Source organism: Trachemys scripta, chromosome 2 (assembly GCF_013100865.1).
Source record: "Trachemys scripta elegans isolate TJP31775 chromosome 2, CAS_Tse_1.0, whole genome shotgun sequence".
In the NCBI taxonomy this organism is placed as follows: Eukaryota; Metazoa; Chordata; order Testudines; family Emydidae; genus Trachemys; species Trachemys scripta.
In genome coordinates this window covers 37,268,443-37,291,554 of record NC_048299.1, presented here as the reverse complement: position 1 = coordinate 37,291,554, position 23,112 = coordinate 37,268,443, and the positions used below count along the sequence as shown (strand labels likewise).

The 23,112-nt window shown below is 39.3% G+C and overlaps 1 protein-coding gene across 1 annotated transcript in view; it reads left to right on the top strand.

Moving 5' to 3' along the window:
* MALRD1 (MAM and LDL receptor class A domain containing 1) overlaps positions 1-23,112 on the top strand; it is a 371,329-nt gene that overhangs the window by 273,429 nt on the left and 74,788 nt on the right. Inside the window, exon 24 of the mRNA XM_034760318.1 lies at positions 5,828-6,029. Coding sequence (XP_034616209.1) covers positions 5,828-6,029 — 202 coding nt within the window. The remainder of the gene's footprint in view (positions 1-5,827; positions 6,030-23,112) is intronic.

The following is a 23,112-nucleotide window of genomic DNA, read 5'->3' as shown; positions in this document are numbered from 1 at the left end:
CCTATAGATCTGCCAGGTTCTCAGATATACAGAAAATCATGTAATTAACCTTCCAGATGGAATACAGATTCTTCCATCATGACAACTGTTAGTCAGGTAAGATCAATCACGCAAGATAATATGTTATTTAAAAAAAATATTTAAAAGCCAGCAGGAAGGCATGGAAGAGCCTTGTGTGCTGCAGCAGCTGGTGACTAAAGAAAGAGTAGCAGTTTACATTCCCTTGTCTTTCAGAAGTATGTGCCCCTCTCCCAAAAATTTATAGTTGGTGAAAAAAGAATTAGCAAACCGTTACCAGGCAGCGCACACTTCAGAGAATTAGAACTGAGTCAAAATTGTAAAACAAAGCAATGGGATTTGCTAAAGAATTCAGTTCCCACACCAGAATACAAATGAAGCAGGTGCAAAGGCACCTTGCAGAAGAACTAAGAATCACAGAGCAGAGCCTCACTGACACATTCATCTCACAGATCTACAAATGGTAGATTCTTTAAAAAAAACCCACTGTGCTATGTATTAATAGACATCTGCAGTTTCAAACATTTCATAAGGAATATTTTGCAATAAAAGCATCGCTAACTTGATTTCTCTCACTTGGTTTATTGTCCATGATGATTTAGGTGAGATGGGCATTTTTACTAGCTCATGCCAGACATGTGGTTTGTTTCTTATTTTAAATAATGATGCAAACCAGAAACTTTGCCAATAATTAAATTATCACTGACTTCTCAGAAGCACAGTGACAGCCTGACCCTTCCCAAACCTGGTAGTTAGGGAACTGTACTTTCACTATCCAGGTTTATAGTGGCTATAGTCTGATCCCCTTTCATCCCTCCATCTGTTAAATAATCAGCTGTGGACACACAGGGGTAGTGTGCGCCTTTATGGCACAACTCACAGTATGTGGAAGGGCTAGCGTCTCTTGGGGCACTGAGCACTATGCAAGCATAATTCCTCCTGGGGGTCTGGGAAACATGGGCCAAAGTGACTCTTCTGTACTGGGTACTAGCTGTGCTCCTCCATGTATGAGTCCATCTCAGCTCATATAGAATGGGAGGAATATTGCTCTGCCCCTCCTCCACTTCCCTCTTCTACAGAGGCTAATGACTCTGTCAACATTAGCCTTAAGCAGTGGTTGTGCTCTGTGTATCCCTGTGTAGGGGCCATATACAAACCTCATCCTTGTGCTGTCTGTATACACTGAGCATAAAGACTGAGACTGCATCTAGGTCTTGAACAGCAAGACACATTGGGTTCTTATTGTGGTGGGAGGCTCTGGCAAAGAATGCAACATTGCAGTCTGTCAGTTATCCTCTTCACTCTCTATGGGCATATTGGAGCCACTTACCCCGGAGAGAATAACACCTACATTGCAGGTAAAGAACCCCAGAGTTCTAATTGAGGTTCACATTTTTCTGAACCTCTTGGGTAATTGCTGAAATAAATCAGAATCAAAACTTTTCCATATTTTATATATATATATGTTATGGTATTTTGTAGAGGTCCCAAGTGAGAATGGGACCCGTTGTGCTGGGCATTATCCAAATGCATCACAAGAGACAGTCCCTACCCTGAAGAGGTTACAGTCTACACATACAAAGGATTGGAGAAAGGAAGTATTATTACCACCATTTTACAGATGGGGACCTGAGGCAGCTAGATTAAATGACTTGTCCAAGGTCATACTGGAAACTGTGGCAGAGCAGGGAATTGAACAGAGATCTCCCAGATCCCATTCTAGTGCCTTACCCAGAATACTGGCCATCCTCAGAGAAATTCAGGTAATTCTACATCAAGAAACATAGAATCTGGCTCCCCATTGGGTTACTCCAGCTTTATGTTAACATTGCTCCATTTTTTTCAGTGGAATTCCACCAGTTTTAAGTTGGAGGAATGCAGTCATGAGCCACACATGAAATGTGTAGAATAGGAAACATCAGAGCGGGATTTTTCTAATCTGAAGCTTTTACCAAAAAACCTCTCTGATACTTCGCCACTAAAATTTTAAATCCAGAGCTCAGGAAAAAAAGCCTGTGTTCTGAGTCCCAGCATACATTACTTTTGTCCACTCCAGAACTGAAAGCAGCAGAAGATAAAGTTCAGGGAGAGACTGGGATTCTAGATCCTGAGTTGGTAGAGGCTGGCTAGGCTACTTAGGTGAAGAATAGTAAAAGGCCAATATGGCTCCACCAGGAACCCCTTTTTTGATTTTCAGGTAATTAAAGAAACGTACAAAAAGTGGAAACATGGACAAATTGCTAAGGAGGAATACAAAAGATTAGCACATGCGTATAGGAACAAAATCAGAAAAGCTAACTCACAAAATGAGTTACACCTAGTAAGGTACATAAAAGACAATAAGAAGAGAGTCTTTAAATACACTAGAAGCAAGAGTAAGATGAAAGAAAGTTTAGATCTTCTAGTTAGCAAGGAAGGAGAGCTAATACTTGATAATATCTAGATGTTTAATGCTATTTTGCTTGTCTTCACTGAAAAAGTTAATGGTGACCAGATACTCAACATAATTAATATTAACAACAAGGGGGGAAAGAACACAAACCAAAATAGGGAAAGAACAGGTTAAAGAATATTTAGATAAGTTAGATATATTCAAGTTGGGAGGACTTGCTGAATTTCATCCTAGGGTACCAAAGAAACTAGCAGAAACAATCTCAGAACCATTAGCAATAATCTTTGAGAACTCTTGGAGGATGTGTGAGGTCCCAGAAGATTGGAGAAGGGGGGTGGGAAATGTGGTCTAGATGAACGTACTAAAAGATGGGTGCACAACTGATTGAAAGACCAGCCTCAAAGAGTAATTATCAGTGATTTGCTGAGAACAGGATTAGAATTTAAAATGACCTTGACAAATTGGAGAATTGGTCTGAATTCAACAAGATAAAATTCAATAAAGACAAGTGGAAAGTACTTCTCATAGGAAGGAAAAATCCAATGCATAACTACAAAATTGGGAATAAACAATGTGATGCAGCTGTAAAAAAGGCTAACTTCATTTTGGGGTGTATTAACAGGAGAGTTGTATGTACACCAAGGGAAGTAATTGTCCTGTTAGACTCAGCACTGGTGAGGCCTCAGCTAGAGTATCATGTCCAATTCTGGACACCACATTTTAGGGAATATGTGGACAAATGGAAGAGAGTTCAGAAGAAAGCAACAAAAATGAAGAAAGGTTTAGAAAACCTGACCTATAAGGAAAGGTTTAAAAAAATGGCATGTTTAGTCTTGAGAAAAGAAGACTGAGGGGGGACCAGATTAGTCTTCAAATATGTTAAGGGCTGCTATAAAGAGGACTATGATCAATTTTTCTCCATGTCAACCTAAGGTAGGACAAGACATAATGGGCTTGAACAAGGGAGATTTAGGTTAGATATTATGAAAAACATTCTAACTAGAAGGGTAGTTAAGCTCTGGAATAGGCTTCCAAGGGAGGTTGTGGAATCCCCATCATTGGAAGTTTTTTAAAAACAGGCTAGACCAACACCTGTCAGGGATGGTCTAGATTATACTTGTTTGTGCCTCATCACCAGGGGTTGGATTAGATGACCTCTGGAGGTCCCTTCCAGCCTTATATTTCTATGATTATATCAGCCAAGGAGCAGAATTTGCATTGTTGTTCTGAAAGTTAGTACATATCCTGCCTGTCAACAAACAGAAATTTAAAAGAGGCAGCTGGAAGAAGAAAGAGGTTACAAACAAAAAACATAAAGAAACGGAAAGTATAGAAGTGTCTGATCATTAAAAATTCCCTTCAGCCCTAGGTGTAGAAATATACTTAGTCTGACAATTAGAAAGTACAGTCCTGGGAAAAAGATGAATGACTAAATCCCAGAAATGCTATGGGGAACAAACAACAAATGTTCTGCCTTCTGGTCATCCTTTGCTATCCAAATGGGCCTTTCCCACCCCCCCCTTCAGAAGAATTCTTTGTCATAGGAGCCTTTTTATATTTAGCTTCCCTCATCTATTCATGAAGACTTGTGTGTGTGTGTGTGTGTGTGCATGTGTGTATATTTTTATATAATAAATAATACACACATGCACTTCAGTTATATTTGGTGTCTCTTTTTTCTAGTCAAATCAGTCCATTGCTAGAAATGAAAGATATTCATTGACATGTATTCTCCACCAGTGGAGGTGGCATTCTATCCAGTGAAACGATTGCTAAATCTATGAGTATGAAGTCTATTCCTCAGGGAATAACACCACATCATTTTTCACCCTATTGGTTATCATTTCTTTTCTTAAATTGCCCTCAGAGGAAAGCTCTAAGATCACTCCACCAAGCACTCTTTCACCTTTAGTGAGTACTTGACTTTTTCAACTGATGCTTGGTAAGAACAGCTGCACAATGGAGTCGTTCCTCCCCTATGTAGAGGCTTCCAAGCAGGTGGGAGTTATGCCACTGTTCCTGCCCATTTCAATCTCATTTAGATAGTGAAGCATGCCCCTGACATGGATATTTACTTCCATTCCTCAGCCAGTTTTTCACTGATCTAAAGATGACTGAAAGGTAGACACCCGCAGAGAGCTGCTGGAAGCAGAGACTGACTCTGCTTCACTAGATATCTGCTTTGATAACATTTTGTCTCAAAATTCTTATGCAGTAAACCTCAAAGAAAGTATCTGTTTAAGGTCCTGGTTGGTTTTTAACTCAATTATCCAACTGAATTGGTTGGGGGACATGAAGGTCAAGTGACTTATTGAAGGTTATGCAATTAATCAACCTGGATTTAAGGCCAGAATTTTCTTGGCTCTCATTCTTTTGCTTTTCTTTATACACCACTACCTCGATATAACGCTGTCCTTGGGAGCCAAAAAATCTTACTGCTTTGTAGGTGAAACCGCGTTATATTGAACTTGCTTTGATCTGCCAGTGTGTGCAGCCCCGCCCCCCCGGAGCGCCGCTTTACTGCATTATATCCGAATTCGTGTTATATAGGGTCGCGTTATATCGGGGTAGAGGTGTATTTCATTGCCATATCAGGGACCCTCATTTGGGAAATGAGCTCCAGAGTGGAGGAATATCAGGCCCAATGGTGACTCTCACAATTTCTGGCAATCTGAGATGCCAACAATATAATGCTTCAGTGTCTCCTGCTGGTCAGCTGATGGAGTAAAATTGGTTTTAAAAAATCACAGTATATCAAGACTTATTGGGCCCTTCTGTTGTATTTGAGTGGCACTGGTTCAATAGCTTGGTTTTGCTGCAAATTCATTCCATGTAGTTTGTTTTAATATTTGATTTTGTTTTACACTGACATTTATCATTAAGTTTATACGAGTCAATTTGCCATCACTGAGTGCAGTGCAAATTGCATCACTGAGTGCAATTTTTTAAAAGTGTTTTTAACAGATGCCAGATTGAAACCACTGGGTACTGAAGTCCTCTATTTATACATCTAAAAGCTTCACATTCTCTCACACCTCAGTTCACACAGAGAGGGACCAGTTTGAGGGATTGAGAGGTCAATTCATCCTCTGTGCTGAGTATTTCCTTTGACATCAATGGATTTTTGGATCTGCTTCTATGCTGGCCAAGGCTGGCAGCAGGGTTTCCCAATTAATAACTTCTGGCAGCATTTTCTGTTATGGGAACTCTTGTTTACTAGAAACTGGATTGAGACCACCATGCCCATGTCACAATATTCAGTCATCACCAACCAGGTAATGAACCACAGCAAAAAGACTCCGTATTACATAGCCAGTTGTCTGAGCCCTCAAACTTTGTTGGGTTGACCTAACTAGCTGTACTTCTCTGTAGTTTCATGCTGATTACATTTTGTTTCCTGGGTTTCATTGTCAATAGGTATACACTGTTGAAGAACATGGAATGCATATTTTGATGTGGTCTTCAAGTGGAAATAAAGGAAGCAGGTGGACGTATGCAAATGTGGTTCTCTCTAGCAACAGTCCTTTCAGAGTCACATTTGAAGCTGAAGTGGGAGGGAATGAGCTCACAGAAGTTGCTCTTGATGATATTTCTTTCACCCTGGAATGTATGGATGCAGGTATGTGATTATACAAATACTGTGAAATGCAATCAGAAATGAAGGGGTTTACCATTTTACAGTGGTGAGTTTGTGTTGTGCTACTAATGTGTTCCAAAATATCTGAAGTCACCAGTAAAAAGTATTTAAAGAAATCACCATTTAAAAGTCAGCATTTTCCAGTCATTGCAACCTTGGTATCTAAGAACCCACCATTAAGAATATATTCCTGTGAAGAATATAGAGGAAAACTGTGAGATCTCAGATACCACTGCATGGAAATTTGTTTGTTTGTTTGTTTTTAAGAACAGTATTATTCCCATTTTACAACATCCATCAAAATGTAGAATGGAAAACAAACTTTTAGTCTGACCACAATACTGGACGGTGTGACTCCACATTGAAGAAGAAAACTGGGTGGTAGGAGGCAAAGGAGAAATTTCTCCTTTTTGATCTATATGGCAGATTTTGATTTAGTCCGTTGGCTTTCCCTGTGTGTGTGTATTTCCCATTGCCATCAAAAGAGTTCCACCCATAAAGGAAGAGAAGAATATTTGAATAAAAATATTTGTCATGTGGCTCTTTGAGGACAATTCTGCCCTAAAACTAGCATTTGAATAAATCTGTAATTATAGCAGACCCCGACAGTATCAATATAATCGAAGGCCTGTTAGTGTTTTATTCTGAACCCTGTTTGAGAGGGATTTATGATTGCTGCATTGTAACAATTCTCTCCAGGATGAAAACAATCAGACAAGGGTTTAACCTGGGATGGAATAGTTTTATGAGCACAGAAGTCACTCACAATTATTTTAAAAAGTAAATGGTTTGTTCTTTTATCTTTACTCTCTTCATGAACTATCTCAGCAACATAACAAATTTACCATGCTGCCGCGCGATTTGAGAATTTATGATCTGAACTTCTACTACAAAAGCTTTATAACTTGAACTGTGCAAAAAATGGCTTATATCCTAAAGCCCTACAATACTATTTATTGTGCCAGTGTAATGTATCATATAATACAACATCAAAAGAAAAAGTATATGCAAGATACTGTACTGGCTCTTTTTCAGCCACTAACATCTATGGAGATTTTCAGCACAAATAGCGAGTATCTTTATTCACACTTGAACACCATTGTTTGTATGCAAATAATGGTATTTTCATGAAGTTCGGTCATTCCTTAAACATTTATATGAATGAAAAACAGTTTGTCATGAGTGTTTGTTGATAAATAACCAATAGGGATTGGATATGGCAAAATATAAAAAAAAATACAGATTTACAGTTCTAATAGTGACCCAGAATTGTTCAGACAGCATCTAGGAAACACAGCCCATGTGTGAATTACTTGTATCACACTGTGTTTAAAACACTGCCTCTATTGTCAGTGATGATTCACTTTTTTCTGAAAAGTGCAGTTCAGGCAAAGGCTATTATTGGAATGACTTCCGATGAGCTGTGATACGCACACATGGTCAAGTGCTTGTCCTAGATTTTTTATGTCAACAAACTTATTCTCTCACAAGAATCATTTAAGAACTTTCACTGAATGTTGGAATTACATGGTATTGTGAGGAGGGTCACACCAGAGGGTTTTTTAATTATATATTTTAGTACCCATGACTAATTGGAATACCCCGCAGACCCTGTTTAAACCACACTGAAATCTATAGATTGTCTTCTGTCTCCTAGTTCATTTCCATAACTTCTATTGACTTCACAGGGAGTCAGACGTGTTAACTCAAGAAAAAAAATCTCTAGTTAAACAGGCATAGTTGTCTGTTCAAATGATGATAATTTAAGAAATAAGATAACTCTAGTGGTACAGTACCATTTTCTGACTGCTCTCTGATTTTTCCGAAAGGTTTCCCGGTTACAGAATATTCTCAGGCAGATAGCAATTTCTGGTTTATTCTTTATTAAAAACATGGCTTGATCATGAATAAACCTCTGTGAATAGTCAGTAGTCATAGCTATTGAGTTAGGTTGGTTAGTTGCGATTGGTCAAGTAAGTCACAAGGTATTGTACTTGTTCTCTGAATTGGATGAGCACCAGTCTGTCAATGCAAATACTTTTACTTGGATATTTAAAATTTGGTTTCCACAAATATTTGTTCACGAGGTTTTGACTTTGGCCATACCAGAAAAAGCAATTGCACAGATGTTTGCTGATTTAAAAAAAAAACCCACAAAACAAGGAATAAGTATGGCTGAAGCAAAAACAATTAGTCACGTGTAATCACCGTAGGAACTCCCATTGGACTTTGTGAGAGGTCTCTCACATGAGGCAGACACACACAGAGTCTTCATGATTAGAATCTTTATGAGCCATCTTGTCATGTAACTAATAAAGAGAGTTGTGGTCTAAACTTTATATCCCTGGTCTCACTCTGGCTCCTGAACTAGAGAAGCTGCAACATACCCATGGCTGCCTGCCTGTGCTAGAAAGCACAACATGCAGGGCCGGCTCCAGGGCTGCCCCAAGCAGCCAAAACAAAACAAAAAAAGCCGCGATCGCGATCTGATGCGGCAATTCGGCAGGAAGTCCTTCGCTCCCAGGCGGAGTGAGGGACCGTCCGCCGAATTGCCGCCGAATACCTGGTCGTGCCCCCCCTTTCCGGAGCCGCCGCCCCAAGCACCTGCTTGAGAAGCTAGTGCCTGGAGCTGGCCCTGACAACATGATGTCAGAAGTGATCATATTGTGCATGAAGCAAGATGTGGCTGCTTTTGTCAGGAACACAGTGCATTAGGAAATGGTGGAAACTACTACACAGAGGAAGAAACTGCAAGCTATAGACCACCAGGAGCCAAACAAAAAATACAGAGTACTGAGACCCAGAACATAGTCAGTACACACAAAAATAACACAGGAAAAGAAAAAACAGGTTTTTTTAATAAGAAAAAATTAACATAAAAGGTTGCAAGCCACCCCCACCTTCATCTTTCCCTGATAATACAGCAGAAAATTGGAGGTGAGGGGAGCAATGACTCCACATCTCTATGACAGCCTAAGGAGCCTATAAAAAAGAAGAGGAGATAAAAGAAGCCATTTTATTGCACATAGTGGGAGAGGAGACTCTGGAAGTGCTTAACACATTCTTACAGCTGCCAACTGAAAATGGTCCCATTTGGGGTGCTTAGGAACTATTGTAACCCTAAGAATAGTGTGATGTTCAAACGATACCTGTTCTGGTCTCACCTACACCTAGGAGACAAAAAGATAGACAAGTATGTCACAGAGACAAGAGGTAAGACATTGTGAGTTTGGAAATATTAAAAAATGACATGCTCAGAGACAACACTGTGCTCCGTGTCACTGATAAAGGACTAAAGGAAGGGTTGTTGAAGGAGACTGATTTGGGCTTGTAAAAAGCAATAGACATTTTCAGACCATCTCAAGCCATAAAGACACAAATAGAGATCAAGGCGGGGCCACATTCTGACAAGTTTATACAGGCTTTGACACAAAAGTACGGACAAGACCCAGTCACATAAGAATCACAGCAAAGCAGACTCACCAACAGGTCAGACAAAGAAACTGTGCACATGCTGTGTGGTAAGACACCCACCCAGAGTCTGCCCAGCCTTTACAGTAATGTCACAAGTGTGGACAATTAAATCATTATTCTTCTATGTGCAGAGCAACAAATGTAACCAAAAGACAAAGCCACAAATCTCTGGCTGAACTAGAATGTGAACAATCCCTTGTAGATATAGTATCACAGGGTAATAGAAATCATATAACACACACTCAGCAGTGTATACTGAATATAAAGAATGCACCTGAATGATACTGGAGATGAAGCTAATGTTTTCTCAATTCACCTTCTGAAAAAGATACCATATCCCATCAGAATAAAGCCGTCTAATGTTGCACATATAGCATATGACTGTTCGAGAATAGACTCTGAAGGAGAAGTCACGCTAACAGCAGCGATGGCCAAGGCTAAGGTCAGTCTTCAGTTCTTCATCACTAAGGCATTACAACATCACAGTTAGGCAAAGAAGCTTGCACACAGCTACCTAATACACAGAATAGGCATGCTTCGCACCAAAGCACCCAACACTAAAGAAAAATTGATTGCACCATACCCAAAAGACCTTAGAGAACTAGGAGAGTTCCATGGGAAGCATCACATAAATACAGACCCATCAGTCACCCCATCATACACACCTGCAGAAATATCCCCTCTGCAGTGACTGACAGATTCAGAGATGCATGCAGGTCATTAGAAAAGGGTCATAGCAAAAGTGAACTGACCCACTCCATGGATTACCAGCTTGGTCTTAACTGAAAAGAAAAATGGCACGATTAGGATGTGTTTGGATCCTAGAGACCTTAATAAGCCTATACTGGGACAGAATTACTCCATCCCCAGATGTTCCATGCTAACTATCTGGTAAAAGCATATCCACTATTTCAGATGAGAAAGATGGATATTGGCAAGTGTTGTGATAATTGGGCCTACAAATTTACACTCACTGTTTAGAGTTGAACTCACAGTTAGGGTAAGTTCATAAGATGTCACAATAACCTATACCAACAAATGTTGATGGGAAAAGGTACAAAAGGGAGACAGACTGAATTAGTCCAAACAAAAAGTCCAACTGATACAACTCAAGGACTGTGTTAAGATCAAGCCTCATAAACAAGAAGAGGGTGAAATCAGAAATCAGTGACTCAAAACTGATGTGTCAGAAACTAGGTCCAATTGGTGGACAAAATAATGAGGGGATGGGCTGTTCCACTGACCATTCCCCTTGTGGGTTCTTCATGAAAGAGGCTTTGAGAAGAAAAATTGGGTACTGGAGTGAGCTTCACCATCAGGGCTACACCCCCACCATCTCCTGCACCTCCAGGCCTTCATCATCTTGACCTTGAGAGATGTCCTAACCAGATCAGGCCAGAGAGAGGGACCCAGATGACATCTCCACCTCTACTGGCTCCAGCTGAATCCCAAACACCACTTGGGATGAAACGGAATTGGACTTTAACAACAACAGCTCCAACTCATCTCAACTAACCTCTTCTCTTTTCCCATAAAGGACAGTTATTGCCATCTTTGTTAACATCTAAGAGACTGTCAAACAACAGCAGCCGGGTTTCCTTCCAAAAACTCTCTTCAGCTAAAAGAAAGGAGAACAAGGGATGTTATTAAAATTGACACCTTGATTAATACTTTACATGTCAAATACTTTAATTGTTTTTCCTTCTTTTCTGTATTTAAGACCAGGTTAAAATTATTTTAATGGAATGTTTGCCATGGTACTAAGCAGGCTGAAGTCTCTGTATACCACATCCTGGACATTGTTTAATATTAAACAGTAACTAAGTTATGTTAACACCTTCAGCCCATATATCCTATCTAAATTAATTCAACATGTCACATTAGATTAGGAGTCATCTGAACTGTGCACTTTGAATACAGCCTAGGGAAGATACAATTTTCTCCATCTACCTTTTAGAATAAAGTCAGCTAGTGAAGTGTTTCAACAAAAGAATAATGAAATATCTGGAGATATTTCAGGCATCCATATAATAGCAGACAACATGATAATAGCAGCATCAACTCAGGCAGAACATGATCAGAATAAAGTGTGGCAAGGGCTCAAGTTCAACCCAGCTAAAATCCAGTTTATGGGAAAAGAAATCAAATACATGGGACACATTCTCTCATCACAAGGAATTAAGCCAGATGACAGTCAGGTTGAAGCCATCGCTAACATGAGACCTCCACAGGACAAAAAGGCATTACAGAGAAGCTTGGGGGTGATTAGATTCCTTGAACAGTACATGCCAGGTGAAGCACCTTTGACTTGCTCCACTGAGACAATTCCTATGTGAGAACATAACTTGGCAATGATCATGGGAACAAGACAAGACAATGGAACAGCTAAAGACAGTGCTCTGTAATGTTCTGGTACTCAGTCGCTATGAGCCCAACAAGCCAATCACTATTCAAGCAGACACATCCAAAGGTGGTTTAGGAGCTTGTCTATGGCAAGACAGAGGCCCTTTTTCACATGCATCATGAGCACTGACAAATCGAGAATGAACTACTGGCAATTGTGTTTGCCACAAAGAAATTTCATCAGTACATATATGGAGTACAGATTGAGGTACACTCTGATCATAAATCATTGGAAGCAATATTCTCCAAAGCTTGAAGAAAAGTATCTGCAAGGCTACAATGGATGCTACTTCCATGATCTCAAAGTCACAGAAATCCTGGTAAAGAAATATCAATTGCAGACATTATCGAGAGTTGCAGTGGAATATACTACGGAAACAGATAATGAAATCACTGATGAAAAGGTTGTCTATGCAGTTGAGGCCACTTCTACACTCAGCACAGATTTGTTAAACTGAAGGTGGACAAACAGAAAGATCCTGTACTGCAAGTTTTACAGGATATTGTACATAAGAGCTGGCCCTATAGAGAAGACAAATGAATCTCAGACATCAGCCATATTGTTCTGTGAAAGACTCTATTTCATTACAACAAGGGTTGTTAATGGCTGGTGACAGGATAATTATTCCTAACAGGACCACACATAAAATGCTTAACTGCTTAAATGGGTCACATCAAGGCATTCGCTGAACAAAAGCAAGAGCGGAGAAGACAGTGTAGTGGCCAGGTATGAAACAAAATATAGAACAACGTATAGAAGGATGGACAAAGTATTTCAGGAATATAGGCTGAGTAACCAAAAAGTCTTGTGAGATTCCTGATCTGCCATGGCTAGAGATATTCCTGATCAGATATTCCTGATCTGCCATAGCTTCAGATATTATTGACTACAGCAGACACTCATATCTACTCCTATTGGACTATCTTTTCATATTTCCAGAAGTTCTAAATCTGCCTGACAAGTAGCATGTTCTATTATTGCTAAACTGAAAGCTGTATTGGCAAGACATGGCATCCCTAAAAAGTTAGTGAGTAACTATATTTCATTTACAAACAGAGAAATGGGAACTTTATGAGACCCTGGGGAGTGAAACTTGCTCACTCCAGTCCGGGATACCCACAATCTAATAGAATGGTTAAGAGAACCATTCAGATGATAAAATACAGTGTTTCACAAAATATTGATCCCTACTTAACTATTTTGGAATTGAGAAACACACCTCTGACAGGTATAGAATACTGTCCTGCACAATTGCTGATGGGGAGGATGTTGAAAACCACTCTTCCATCCTCACATACATTTCTGTAACCCAAAATACCTCAGAAGGCTCACACCAGATTAAGCAGCTACAGGAAAGACCGAAGAAATACTGTAACCAGAGAGCTAAGCCACTATCTGTGTTCCATCATTGAGATCCAGTACATGTGGAAACAACACAAGGTTGACAACCAGCAAGGGTGACAGTAACAGGTCCAAAGTCGTGGTCATCTCACATTGAAAAACCTACAGGAGAAAAGTACAGACATAACACATGGCACCTAAGATCTGACTATACAATGCAAACAATAGCTACACAACAAATATCTCAATGTGAAGAATCACAAGAGCAGCACGCAGTATCTATATCAGAAAACTAGCAATCAGAATTGACACCACCATGATCTGAGACATAGGTTGTATCAGAAAGAAAATTTACAAGAAGTGGACATCAGGTGCACCTATCAGCACAATACTGTAACTCGTATGAAAATTTTATACAGGGACAACAGGCAGAAGTAGACTGACCCAATGGTAAAGATTGAGCTGCAGCCAGTTAAGTGTTAATGACCTCTGACTCACACAGATGAAGTCAGTTGCAGGGGGGAAGCTGGACTTTTCAGTGTTTTTTTTAATCACATTGCATCCCTTTTCCCACCTCTTTTTAATACAATAGTCAACTTATTGAAGCTCATTTTTCATATTCAGGATCTGAAGAATTGTCCCCTTCCAACAAAAATTCTCTTTGTTCTCTTCATTCCCCCATTTACACTTCTCACCCCTCCCTAGGGTAACCCTCCAAAGTTCCATATTCCACCTCCCCATTCCATCTCTTGCTCCTGACTCAAATGCCCTACCCAATTTGAAAAGTCAATCTTTCTCCTTCCCCAGCCAGACATCCCAATGCCATGTCCCCCATTCAATTTCTGCATCTCCCACCCAGTCCCTTAATTCCATTTGTTCACTCACTATTCTATCTATGATTTATATTTGTCCCCTTCCTGAATCCTTGTCTTGTTCCCTGTTCACTTACCCTCAAAATCCAAAGTGTAATATAAACTCTTGATGAATTTGGGACTGAGAGAGTCAGCTGGCAGTTGTGGCCTACTGGACAGATAGAAGATGGTACCTGAGTTGGACTGTGATCTGCTGCTGGTCTTTAGGCTGACTGGTGTAGACTGGCAGGACACTCAGATACCCTCTTCTTTCCACACTGGTCTTGGACCATCTTGAGAAGAGGCCTTTCTTGCTGACCTGGGTTGGTAAAGAAACAAGAGTAAACAAGAGCTGTGTACCTGCTTAGAGAATCTATACGAGAATGCAGTGATGAGGTCAGGAGGAGGATGAGGAATCCATCTTTTAGTTTATTCAGAATCTGCCCTAGCAGCAGCACCTCCTTGTGAATGTATTTTCCTAGTGGCCACTTCTTTTACAATAAAATCTGAAGATTGTACTCTGCAAATGGCACAGGCGCAGTGTTCTGAGTTTCAAGTGTGATTTGCTTTTTTTGCAGAACTCTGCAAAGGTCCCAAACAGAGAACAAAAAGGCAATTAACAGATATATAAAGTTCTTGAATGAAAGTTTACACTGTTCTGTGCCAGCTTTTATTTTGATTTTGCCCATAATATTTGTCTTTGTTCAAAGAATTCTCAACTGCAAGATAAAGAAGTATGTCACACCTGAAGTTACACTTTTCTTATATTCTCTCTTTTTAAAAGATTGCTTTGCTGCTACAGATTTTTCCTTTCTCTTTCTTTCTCTCTCTCACTGCATTACTACTTCTCCAGCCTCACTTTAATTACTTTAGGTTTCCTGGGGCAACATGTTCTAAATGGAAGCAATCATAATTTAGTTGGTTGGGAGCTCTAAGCAATAAAGCATTTCCAGCAGCTCTAATTCAGCTGAGGTTTTTATTTGTTTTTAAATAGTGAGCCCTCATTAACTAAGAGACTTTCTATGGATCCAAGAATATTTCTGAACATTTGAATAAAATATGATCATGCTCATCCCCAGTTTAGTGCTGAAGAAACTTCCTGCTAGTATCCTCTGCGCATTGATAGCTACACTGCCAGCTGCTGATTGCAAAAACCCTTGCTGTCTTCAAAACTGCCTGGCAAATGAGATGTAAAGAAAAAGGCTTGCCATGCAGGAGATCCAGAATTTTCTCCTGCCACTCAAGCTACTTAGAGATTTCAAATTCCTCTCCACCAGTAGGGAGAGGCAGGATTCATAATGGGAATTACTCATCCAGGAATTAGGGTCAGTTTTAGGGATGGAAAAATATAGTTAAGGATCAATCCAAACTTCCTCTTTAAACTTAAACTTTTAACCAGTACTTAGTGTTATGAAAAAAGTTCATTAACTTTAAAAAATAATAATGTTTCCATACCTAGTTTCATATGGATCCAGAGGATGAAGTACTAAAATACTGCATAAAAAGCTATTCTCCTTGTAGTTCTAGCCCAGCTGAAAAAAGGAAGGACCAGAAATACTGTTAAAATGCCTTGTTTTACATGATTTCCATGCCAATTCGAGCTCAAAGAGGATTGTATCATATACCAAACATCCAAACTTTTGTCTGCTAAAGCAAACCAAAATTCTACATTTTTGGTTTTCACCCATCACTGCTTTAATTAGTTATACTTCATTAGTTATAATGCCCACATGCCAAAATGCCTCTGGCGTATCCTAACAAAAGCATAACTAACAATTTCATTTCAAAAAGACAATCTGGCTGATAATCAAGCATCTTACAACCTATTAGTAAATCCTCCAATATCTCACATCCTCAACACGCCCCATTCAAATCAATATCCAACCAAAAAGGAAATTTAATTTGCACTGCACAGATGAATTCTGGCTGCAGTACCAAGGCTGTTTAAATGAGTTGTTGTGCTCCATTTGCTGCAACAGAAGGGATGGAAATCTCTTTGTAATTGAGGCACTTGAGGGGAGATGGGGACTCCATCCGGCCCAGTGCTCTGAGTTCCAGTCTGAGGCCCTCAAGACTGGACAGCTAAATTTCCTGTTTTCCCAAGACTGTTATTTATTTTTATTGAGGTAGCATCAAGGAGCTCTAGCCATGGACTAGGACTCTGTTGTGCTAGGTGCTGTACAAACACAACAAAAAGTCCCTGGGGAACTTGCAGTCTCTCTCTCCCGCACCTTTTCAAAGCCAAAGTACAATAAAGTTCTCAGTTTAGCCAATCTGTAGCCACATTCTCTTGGAAGCTTTCCCTTTTTCCAAACAAAATATAGCAAGACTGCTTGCTAGTGAACAGTTCTTCTTGTGCTCTTTCTTTCTTTCTTTCTTAGGTAGGCTAAAATAAAGAGAACCAACAGCCTCAAGCCTACAATAGGTTCACATTCAGGTCAATAATAATCCTTTGGTGTGTTGCAAATCTTTCCCCTCGTCCAGGTCCATGGGCTACTTAACCACCTTAAAAAGCCCTTAGCACTGACTTATAAATGCTTCAAGAAGGTTGCTTCCTGGCCCTGCTGCTTAATCCTTTCTCTCAGATTGTGGAATGCCAGGGCTCGGTGACCTGGCCACACTACTCTGCCGCTGGGGACCCAGACAGAGCACTGAATTGGGATTCAGGAGATGTGGATTCTATTCCTGGCTTGGCCAGTGGCCTTCTGGGTGACCTAAAGCAAGTCATTTCACCTCCCTATGCCTCCGTTTCCTGATCTGGTGATAAAGATATTTACCTCTTTTGTAAAGCATTTTCGAGATCTATTGATGACAAGCTCTATATAGTAGCTAGATATTATATTCCTGTTACAATACACTAGCTTTGCTGAAAACACTGCAGCAAAAGAACTTTATTTAAACAACCTTAGTGACATATGGAGGGGAGAGAGCATTCCAATGTCACAAGCCTTCAGGAGAAGTATTAGTCTCCTGTACATTCAGAATTACACGGTGAGATGGTGAGCATTTCCAACCCATCCAACTCAAATATTTCAAGATCAGTTATCCCCCAGGTAGATTAGACCTAAATTATGTGTGGCTTTATATACCAAAAGCAAGACCTTGGGGCTCACTCGGTGAGTTATAGGCATCAGTAGTCATTTTAATGCTTTAATGAACAACCATGACAATTCAGAGGTGTGTCAGAAAGCCATAAACAAGGCCAAAAGTTTGACTTTGTGGGCTCTTTCAGAGATCAGTCAAATGCGATACTTGCCCTTGGCACAGATGATCTGCTGGAAATGCAGATATATGTGAATGCTAATTTTTGACTGCTGCTTCAGCTTTTTCTGCACTGAGGGGTTCTAAATGATGCTTGGAAATAAGATTTTTTTTTAAACTAATTAGTTACAATTTTGGTTTATTCAGCTTTAGAAGATTGACCTCTGTCTTGAGATTTTATGATGAGTATTTATATAGCATAATCACAGGTATAAACAGGAGCAGACACCATAAGAAACTCTGGGCCGTTGGAGACCATTAAGAATTAGGGCTGTCGAGTAATCACAGTTAACTCACACAATTAACTTAAAAAATTAATCGTGATTAAAAAAAATAATCGCAATTAATCACACTTTTAATTGCACTGTTAAACAATAATTGAAATTTATTAAATATTTTTGGACATTTTTCTACATTTTCAAATATATTTATTTCAATTACAAACACCGAATACAAAGTGTATAGTGCTCACTTTATATTATTTTTATTACAAATATTTGCTCTGTAAAAATGATAAACAAAGAAATAGTATTTTTCAATTCCCCTCATACAAGTACTGAAGTAAAATCTCTTTATCATGCAACTAACAAATGTAGCTTTTTTTTGTTACATATCTGCACTCAAAAAAACAAAACATTTAAAACTTTTGAGCCTACAAGTCCACTCAGTCCTACTTCTTCTAAGAATCTGAAGTGCCTTCCAAAACCTGAGAGGGAAGAGATGTGGAGCATGCTTTCAAACGTCTTAAAAGAGCAACACTCTGATGCAGAAACTACAGAATCCAAATCACCAAAACAAAAAAAATCAAAAAAAAAAAATCAATCTTCTGCTTGTGAAATCTGACTCAGACTGCAACACTGGCTACAACAGTGCTATGTGAACGCTTTTCTCACTTTTAGGTGACACTGTAAATAAGAAGCAGGCAGCATTCTCTCCTGCAAATGTAAACAAACTAGTTTGTTTGAGCGATTGGCTGACCAAGAAGAAGGACTGAGTGCACTTGTTCTCTAAAGCTCTAAAGTTTTACATTGTTTTATTTTTTAGTGCTGTTATTTTTTTGTACATAATTCTACATTTCTAAGTTCAACTTTCATGATGAAGCGATTGCACTATGTTATTTGTATTAGGTGAATTTAAAAATACTATTTCTTTTTACTATGCAAATTTAGTAATAAAAATAATATAAAGTAAGCACTGTACACTTTGTATTCTGTGTGGTAATTGAAATCAATATATTTGAAAATGTAGAAAACATCCAAAAAAATTAAATAAATGGTATTCTATTATTCTTTAACAGTGCTATTAATTTTTTTAATTGCTTGCCAGCCCTGTTAAGAATCCATTATCTCCTTTGCGCCATTCAGTCATAAATGTTAGGAATTTCTCAACCTTGTAGTCTTTATATAAAACTGGTTAACCAAACAATGAACATTTTTCAGAAAATTAGAGAAAGGTTACTTTTTAAAAAAAAAAAAAAAAAAAAAGGACTCCAGTAGATTTCCCTTTTTTCTTCTCTGTCACACCTTTTTTCTTTATCTTTCTGTACCTTTTCCTTTCACTCTTTTTAGTCGGTTTTCTCTCGCAGTAGGCTTTTCAGTAGCGTTTAATGCTGTTTTAAACTTTATTTCATGATGTCTTGTACTTCATTGTTTTTCTTTTGATTCTTTTTTGATTCTGCATTTCTCAATCTGTCCCTTCTCCCCCCCCCCCACCCCTTCTCTCTATATTTTAAACAGATTAAAATCAAATTGATCAGTTTATCAACAGAATAGGTAGAACAAAGGTGGCAGCTGCATACACTTCCTCACACTGCACCAACATGAATCTAGCCTCACCTGGTAGGGACTCTCATGTTTAACAATGGTGTCAGATGATCCTGGTTAACCAGGTGAGATTATACTTCACCTTGGATGACACCTGAGTTTCTGACTTCATTGCTCAGGCTGCCAACAAAGGGGCCAATTCTCACTGGATTATGCCAACTAGGTGCTAGAGGATAGTATAATTTTTTTAATTGGTTGGTCACTGCTTTCACTGGGGTGAAAGGTTCCATTCGATAGCTCAGAACTCAGACAAACTTTCCCATCCTTTCAACACCAAAAAAAACCCAAAACCGTTATTGCTCCTTGACCCCAATATAAAAATCAACTGTCTCTTCCCTGAGAGGAGAGCCTTGAAGAAGCAAATAGACAAACCAGTTGGAAACTCTGAATTGCTGGATTAAATTTTTGCTGCAAAGTTCTTCATTCTCTGTCTTTACTGCCTCAGTGAAGAACCAGAATTTGGAAGTCAGACCTAGGCAGTATCCCAACTGTTTGCAATGAGTTACTATCATTCAGCCTGCCAGGTGGTACAACTCTCAAATGAATCTCAATGGGATATATATTGATTTTTGGTCACCCCTTTCAGGAGCTGTGAGCCTCCTCCATCATACACTCAAAAGGGACATAATTTTCCAGCTGAGACATTCCAGTTGTTCCCCCTCTCCATCTTACCAATACCCTTCATGTACCCAATCTTCAATCCCTTATGAGCCACTGTAAAAGATTTTGAGATAGTTATCTAACTGATCATCTTCCCCAAACTCCCTAGCTCTGTCAAGAAGAGCTGTGAGGGGGTGGGGGTGGGAGGGAGGGAGGGAAAGGGATGCTTCAGTAATAAAATAGCATTAGCAATTTTTCAGAAAAGTTGCCTCCTTCTGAAGGATGGTCTATGGTCAGTGTAGTCAACAGTTAAATTTGTTTGCTGATTTCTAAAATGTAGCTAGGTTTATTTTCAATGACATTGAAAAGCAGTTTGGTGCTTCCTAACTTAGAACCTGAAATGTTTAAGAGGTGTGTTTAAATCTTGATGTATTGTACTAGCCTGCTGGCTAGCATAAAGAATCAGCTTTCCTTACACCATACTGGGAGAGATGTCACCCATGTGCCTGGCAGGCCTTGATCCTGGTATTCCTAAGGCACCAAACAATTTTGGTTGACCTCAGTGACAGTTCCACATGCACACAGGTTACAGTATCAGGCCTAAGATCAGAGTAACATTCATGCCTCTGGAGGTACTGGTACTATAACTGTATGTGTGCTTTCCAAGCTAAGAAGAGTGAAAGTGGCCACACAATTTAGGAGCACAGGAAAATCTGAAGAAAAATATTCATGCAAGCTGAAAAAGTCATGGATCTAGAATCCCCTCACCACTTTTAAGAAGAAGAGAACCATTACCTGGATGAATGGATTTGGGAGAAACTATTACAGAATTAAAATGAAAAAGAAGAGGGCTTCATTCCTATGGTAATTTATTCCTTGGCAAAGAACAATAGCCAAGATTTTCAAAAGTGACTAATAATTTTGGGTACCTCAATTTTGGGGTTCCAAATTGACATGCTGTGATGAGTCCACTGCCCCGCCCCTCTTCCTGGGCCCGCTAGCTGTCCCAATAAAGTGCAGAGAGGCCTCCAGTTGTGCAGCACCCGTGGCTTTATTTAGACACACAGTTCTCCAACCACCAGTGTTGAGCTATATACAAGGCTTAGCAGGGTTAGTTCCCTCTTTTCCTGCAGTCAGCCCACAGCTAGGAGACTCACCTTTTCCTGGCTGGCTTTTCTGCTGGCTCCCAGCCCTCATGACTGCTGGCTTGTCAGGCCCGCAGGTGAAGCCAATCCTCAGGCCAGGCATCAGGTCTGTTTCACCAGCCCCAACCTATTTCTCTTGATTGGAGCTGGCTGAGGAGGGGTAATTAGGTGTTTTTGAACCAGCACCCTGCTACAGATGCCTTACAGAGGTCAGGTCTTCAGAAAGTGCTGAGCACCTCTCCTCTGCAAAGCAAACCCCTTTAAGGGGTGTCAAGTTGGGAACCCAAGAATTGAGGCACCCAAAATCACTAGTCACTTTTCAAAATCTTGGCCAATTATGTTATTAGTTAACTTCCTTCATGCATGTATTTGTTCTTTTATTTCCCATGCTTTCCTTGATGCATGGAACACCTATGCTGAACTAGTCCACATAGCCACTACACTGTTCTCCTTCAGAACCTTCCTCAGTACTCACTTCTACCCTGCTACCTATAGTAAATCACCAACTATTAATGGAAAGTTTGAAGACCTTTGGCGATATTATACACTCAAAAACTACATTAAAAAAATTGGTAAGGTTGCAAAGCCAAGACCGCAAAAGTGAGGAAATGCCAGAATTTAGGTTGCCTATGCAATATAATTTTCATCTTAACTCTTCTCCCTAGACGTGGTTGCTTCTAGAGTTTCTCCCTTGGGACTACTTAGACGCTATCTTAGATTCTTTCTCTTCTGAACAACCTTAGTGCTTCAATACAATCTATGTAACCTTTTACCAGCAGGATCTAAACCTAATTACTAGGGTGTGGTGTCTCAGGCAAACCTTGCCAATCTATTTTAGTGTGTTTGTACAACACCTGCCCACAGTGAGCCTGCAAACTTGATTGGACATCTGGGTGCTACTTCATACATGCATAATAGCATATAATAACACACTGATCCAAGACTACCACTTTTCTGTCTATCTCTGTCCAAGCTTATGCTACATCCATCCTGAGTTTTCTATTAAAGAGAGATCCCCATCTGAAAACCAAAGGTCATGGATTTATTATTTTTTTTTATAAATAATTGAAATAACTTAATTCATTAGTTGAGTTTATCAGAGCACCAATCCTAAAACCTATATTTGCCAAAAAATAAAGCTTTCATGATATTTTGCCCTGCTGAATTTGTTCAGGAAAATCTGTAGAATTAATGAAAGTATTTAATTTTCCAACCAGAATGACATAGCTGCACTATATAGATTTGGGAGGGAACATCATATCCTGAAGTCCTTAATTAGGCAACTCCCCACATTTACCTCAATGAGCATTTTGTCTGAGTAGCAACTGAAATATTTGGCTCTAGAGTTGCATAAAACTTCCAATGTTCTCTTCTCAAGTCATTGCATGTGATGATTTTCCATCTGCAAAATCTGCCTTTTTTATTCTTCATCTAAATATACAGCTGTGAGAGAAAATACTTTGGTTGCTTTTTTTCAGGAACCAGCATCAGGAAAAATGTGAGTAATTCATGTTGATAATAGCCATTCTTACCCTGCTCTAAAATTGTCCCCATAGTCCCTGTTTCAGTCTGTTGGAAACCAAACCTTCACACAGCTTTTTACCAATTCTCAATTTCTACTGAAAATAAATGACTAGCATATGACAAGCAATAGCGCAAATTGGTTGTTTCTGAACTGCTTATTGCAGAAGTATGCCAAATGTTTACAATGTTGTACATAGGCAATGGGCAAGCTTTAGTCAATAATATGGGCCTTCAGTGAGAAAGTTCAGAGTCCCATGAGTCTTAGATCTACTGGTAGTAACTTAACAGTCAGTTTAACATTGTATTTAGTCTTCAGCGAACCATGATCATGTAAACTAGTCAAGACAAATAATACACATTAATAGAGTTATGTTGGTTCACTGAGCCAAGTTGTGTTTTCATTTACTCCAGATTTACACCAGTGTCACTGAATGTAAAATTTGGCCCAATAACTGCAGCATCATCCAGATAGGATAAAATATTAATTTATCTGCAATCCAATAGAGTCCTTTTGGGTACTCTGTCCAAGAACAAAAGTTTTCCCAAGTTCTTGAAGAGGAAGGGGATTGAAGATGAAATCATCTTTTCCACTATGTCTCCTTATAAAATTTGTCATCCAGTCAGGAAACAGAAGCAATACTT